Source organism: Mus pahari, chromosome X (assembly GCF_900095145.1).
Source record: "Mus pahari chromosome X, PAHARI_EIJ_v1.1, whole genome shotgun sequence".
NCBI classification, from domain to species: domain Eukaryota; kingdom Metazoa; phylum Chordata; class Mammalia; order Rodentia; family Muridae; genus Mus; species Mus pahari.
Window position 1 is genome coordinate 2,883,504 of NC_034613.1, and position 5,854 is coordinate 2,889,357.

The 5,854-nt window shown below is 38.8% G+C and overlaps 1 protein-coding gene across 1 annotated transcript in view; it reads left to right on the forward strand.

Annotated features, from left to right (window-relative positions):
* Nucleotides 1-5,846, forward strand: part of Xk (X-linked Kx blood group) — a 37,215-nt gene extending 31,369 nt beyond the window's left edge. The window contains 2 exon segments of the mRNA XM_021188145.2: nt 3,334-3,676; nt 3,678-5,846. Of these exon segments, the coding sequence (XP_021043804.1) occupies nt 3,334-3,676; nt 3,678-4,149 (815 nt within the window). The 3' untranslated portion in view covers nt 4,150-5,846.
* The last annotated feature ends 8 nt before the right edge of the window (nt 5,847-5,854 follow it).

Genomic DNA, 5,854 nt, shown 5'->3' on the forward strand with positions numbered 1-5,854 from the left:
TCTCTCTCTCTCTCTCTCTCTCTCTCTCTCTGTGTGTGTGTGTGTGGTGTATTAGCAAACAAAAGGAAATACAGTGTAAAGGGGGGGCATCCTTTCTTCTTTCATCTGCCTATCTCTGTTCCTGTTCCTTTCCATTTCCTTTTCCTCTATTCTCCCCTCCCATTCCTTACTATTACAGAAATCTTCTAAAATATTTTTCTGTTTTTTCAAATGCAAGATTCATTTTAGATACAGCTGACTCAAATAGATTCATATACTCAGAGAAAAGAGCCAGCATTGAAGGAACAATTGGAATTTGGAGGAGAAAGACAATGTTTGATACAATAAAGGCTTTGAAAAGAAAACCAGGCATAGAGGGTGGTACAGGCAGCAGTCAAGGCTCCAGATAACTGATACTTTACTGAATTGAAAGAAACAAAAGATGAGATTCAGTGCATCTCAGAAGTAGCCTTGAAACTTGAATTTCTAGCTGCGTACTATGTGTGTCAACTCTCCCTTACCCTTACACTCCATATCCCTTTGGGCTTTCTCACTTCTTGCCCCATCCCCATAACAGGCTCTATTGTTATTTGGAGATAGGATCTAGTTAGGTTCCTCAAGGGGTGCCTTTCAATTTACAATCTTTCTGCCTCAGTCTCCTGGGATTGCTAACATACACCAACATGTTCAGCTTGTTAATTTTATTAAAGTCTGTTTGACCCAAGTGTTTCATGAGTTCCGTGGTTCTCTTGAAACGGTGGTGTCTTCAGACAGCAGTTACATAACAGAGAACCATTATCGACCATCCTCTCTCTTACGTGCAGCCTTTGGTATGTATTGACACCCACATAGGAACTGTCCTCCTGTCCAACAACTAGTATTCCTTCTCCAAACAGAATTCTGTTGGAAAAATAATATTCATTTCTTTGCTAAGGTTTCGGTGTCAAGAAATGAGCAGATTCATAGCTAGTGACAGCTTCTCCAGGTTCACAGAATTCTTGCAGAACTTTGATGGACTAGAATTAGGAAAGAGGAAGCAAGATTGTGGCAAGGATTTACAATCTACTGGAACCTTTGCAGTTCCCTTTTTAACCTAAAATTGTGTCTTGCTTTTGATAGAAGATGAGGCTTATTTTATGAAAGGATAATAGACTTTGATAAAGAACCACTTAAGTAAGCAGAATTGCCAAGTATCCCCCTTCTGTGTTTACTATGGGTAGGTAGGTTTAGGAGATGATGTCAGAGAGCCCCTAAAGACTTGTTCTCTGTAAATGTTAGAAGATGAAGACAAGGATAGGAGAAATTGTGGCTGAGGAGTACCAGGTAGGGTCTGGTTCTCTGCAGAGGTGGAGAATATTCTTCATCAATGTTTAGGGTTCTTTTTTGCCTCTTGTGTTCTTTTCTCCATTGAAGTCTATATAAGTTTGTATTTACATGACAAAAACCCTAGTCATTGCCTAGGTAACAACTCATCTCTAGAGGCAGAAATATTTATTGTAAGCATTTTGCGTTAGCTTTTCCGTTTCCTTAGGACAGTGATTCTCAACCTGTAGGTTGTGACCCCTTTGCACTGGGGTGCAGTGGGGTGAGGGATAAAGGGGGATGTCGAATGTCCTTTCACAGGGGTCACCTAAGACCATTGGCAAACACAAATATAAATTGTAACTTATATTACATATATATATATATATATATATGTAATATATATATGTAATATATATATGATTGAATAATTTACATTCCAACTACGCATGACTAGTTTTTTTTAGCGTATGAAGTGTTTTTTTTTTTTTTTTTTGTCGTGGACAAACATTTAAGTACTGACAGAAAATGCTTCAATACAAGATCCTTAGGATGAGAGCATCTATAGCCACACATAAAAACTACCACACAAATATTCTGAATTATAGTGTTTATTGAATCAGCCTCTCAAGAAAAATAACTCAGTACAGCTATTTCCTAGTCTATTCTGATGTTTTTATCTTTTAGATATTAGTAGATGCCAGTCTTTACAATGAATAATACTGTTTTCTAGAATCAATGTCAAGAACTGAGTAAAGTTGATATTTTCAGTAAAATTGAGCTTTCCTTGGACAAATTCAAAATTAAGGCATGCGAGTCTTTAGGCCTATCAAATATATGTTTTTTTCATTGACTCAGAATTTAAGGGGGAAAACTTACTTCTCCTGTATTACTTTCATTAATTTTTTGTGTGGATCATGGTGTGTAATATGTAGGTTAAGATCAATGTGAACAAAGTTGGTTCTCTCCTTCTAGTATGTGGCTCCCAGGTTTTCAGGATTAGTGCTATGCAGCCATACCACAGAGAGATCTTGCTGTCTTCTTTTTTTGTGTCATTTAGATAGAGTTTTAATACATGTATGGAAATCCATGGATTTGCATTTAAGATCAGGCGTGGATAGTGTAAGATTGACAAAGCAGACTAATAGATCTTGAACAGAACATATTATCCAGAAATAGATCCCTTTAGAGTCAACATTATTTGATTTTCAACAAAAGAGCCAAGACTACACAATTGGAAAAAAATGCTTTTAACAATTGGTGCTAGAATAACCGTATATCCCCCATAGGATATCTGTAACATGTGAGTAAACACAGAGCTTTTACCATTTACAAAGTTGAACTCAGAAGTACAAAATGGTATAAATGCTGGAAGATAACATGGGAGAATCTCAAGGATCAGGGTTTGGGGATGGTTTCGTATGTGTAACATCACAAAAAAAGGAAAAGGAAAAACGGAAGAAATGCTAGCCACAGTCTTGATTCTGCAGAAAGTGATAGAGCAGCTGACAAACCAAACCATACTATGTAAGAGACTCTTTATGTTCTCATTGACCAAGATTGGCATCACGAATGAGCTTCAGGCTACGTTGCCTCTGAAGCAGGCCATGAGAGGATTTGAGGCCATGCATTTGATAGGAATGTATAACAAACTGGAGAGGAAACCAAGGAATGGAAGGGGATGAGTGGGGTCATTATTAGACAAAAATCACAGTAGGTGACTAGAAGTGAACACTGGAAAATAGCATAGAGCACGTGTCTCCCAGCTATTCTACAAGCAGGTGAAGAAACAAGCTCTAACTGTGACTATAACTCAGTTATTGAGGTGTCCCCCCATGGCTCTCAAACCCCTGGGGCTTCAGCCTGCCAGGCATATGTGGATAGCAGTCTTGTGTAATTCTGTAAGAGTTCTTGGGCAGTCGCAAATATCACCAGGTAGAACTTAGTAATACAGAAGAGGTTGAGGNCTGTGGGTGGGAGATGACAGAGCATTGGCCAGAGGATTCTTGGAAAAGGTGAGATTTGACAGTGCTCTTTCTCTTCTCTCTTCAGGCTTCATCATGACCTTGTCCCTGCTGTCTATTGTCTATGGCGCCTTACNTTGCAACATCTTAGCCATCAAAATCAAGTATGACGANTATGAGGTCAAAGTCAAACCCCTGGCTTATGTCTGTATCTTCCTCTGGAGAAGCTTTGAGATTGCCACTCGAGTCATCGTCCTGGTCCTCTTCACCTCTGTCCTGAAGATCTGGGTGGTGATCGTCAACTTCTTCAGCTTCTTCTTATACCCCTGGATCGTTTTCTGGTGCAGTGGCTCCCCATTCCCTGAGAACATAGAGAAGGCCCTAAGTCGGGTGGGTACCACCATCGTGCTCTGTCTCCTCACTTTACTCTATCAACATGTTCTGCTTGTCAGCTGTGCAGCTGAAAATCGACAATCCGGAGCTCATCAGCAAATCCCAGAACTGGTACCGCCTGCTGATGTACTACATGACGCGGTTCATCGAGAACTCTGTCCTCCTGCTCCTGTGGTATTTTTTTAAAACGGACATATACATGTATGTGTGTGCGCCTCTGTTGATTTTGCAGCTGCTCATTGGGTACTGCACCGGCATTCTCTTCATCCTTGTGTTCTATCAGTTTTTCCACCCTTGCAAAAAGCTCTTCTCCTCCAGTGTTTCTGAAAGCTTTAGGGCACTCCTCAGGTGTGCCTGTTGGTCCTCCAGGAGGAGAAAATCCAGCGAGCCAGTAGGATGGATAGACACGGACTTAAATGCATGCACAGAGCAAGATGTAATGCCTACTACCAGTAAAGGGATCCCCGAGGCCACTGAGATCTGGACTGCTGTTGATCTGTGCTCTGCTTAATGAGACCCGAGGCTTGGTATAAGTAATGAGACGTCACACACATCATGAGCCCTGCACAGGGACTAAGGCAGGAAGTTAGCTGTCAGTTCCCTGTGAGCTGCTACCTTTTATAAAGCCCTTGGATTTGAGGCAGCTTTGGGAGCATTAAAGAAGCCTACTACNCCACAGTTTGTTTCACATTTGACTCTTTTATGTTCTTGCATCCTCACTGGCCATTTCATTGATTGACACAGTATCCCTGAAGTTTCAGTTGAGCTGGTCATACTCATCATTAGAATGAAGAGAAATGCTTGTTTTCTAGTTCCTAGCCTGTTGTCTCAGTAGCCTAATGCTTTACTACTACTGAATATAGCTTTATACACGAATCACCATGATAGCTGGAATAGGTTACTAGGGATTTTACAGCTTTGTTCCAATTATAAATTATAGGAGAGCTATTTAAGTTTGTTTTATCGGTATGTTCCATTTTCACCTCACTAAGACGTTTTGTACATAACCAAGTGTAGCCACTCTGGCATGCAATGTGCATTTTGTTTCAAGGGCCTAGATTTGGGACTTTATTAACTAGGATCCATTGGTACAGTTATTTAGGAAAGCNGTGTTTCATTCCACATGTTGAAGAAAGTAGGGATCAGGATAGATTGGGACAACTGTTAGAACATCAAAATGACTGAAGTTCATACAAATATCTAAATGTTTAAAGATATGAATTGGTTAGAAGGTAGGGTTCATTCTCCTCATAATTCAGTCTTGTCCTATAATTCTGAGAAATGCCTAGTAGAATTTTCTAAGATCAATATTTTAAGAAAGAAGAAAATAAAACTGATAGTCTTCATCTCTATCTCTCCCTTCCTTGCCTGCCAGGCAAGTTTTAAACAAGACTTAACCTCAGTTCATTTGCTGTTGTTTCTAGAAAGCCCTATAGAAATCTGTTNCCTGATGCAAGTATACAGGACATTTTATTCTTCACAATTTTAAGAAAAAGAAGTGTTTNCTTACTACCATCCTTAGTTAGAAATGTTGACCTTAGAAACTTTTTAAGTTATAGAAAGTANTGAAATGATCAGAAGTTTTTGTTCCTCATAAAATCCATTTTGACTTGATAGCAGTTCATTTTCATGAGATCAGTTTTGTCCCCACATTTCATTTAATGAATAATTTCTCTCTCATCTGGAACTATTTATTTTAATTTAAAAGGGTTGGATAGAATATTGTCAGTACTCTGACAANAGTGCCAGCAAGAAATGCTATGATTTCTACCACTAAATGTGGATGATGAAATGTCTACAAACAAGTGACCATGAAATTCGCACCAACTTAACNTGAAAATTGTAACAAAATTTAATGCGTTTCCAAAGGCACCCCTATTTGTTATTCTATGGGATAGAATAGATATTTACTTTTCTGACCACCTAAATACATAAGACANATTTATCTGGCCATCATACTCCTCATAATTGCTTTTTAAAAACNCTTTTGGTATCAAATTGATGAGAAATTTCGTAAACAAATGAACATTCAGTTTGGTAACTATTTTACTATACTAGAGGATTCGTAAAAGAGTAAGTATTCTTTGATGTGTCATTCACACTGTTAATCTTTGTACCATTTTGTATGCACACACTTCAGCAAGGTTCGGAANCACAGAGCATCCGTTTTCCTTCCTGAAATATTTTTCCTCATTTGAACTTCTTCTGTTTTACCA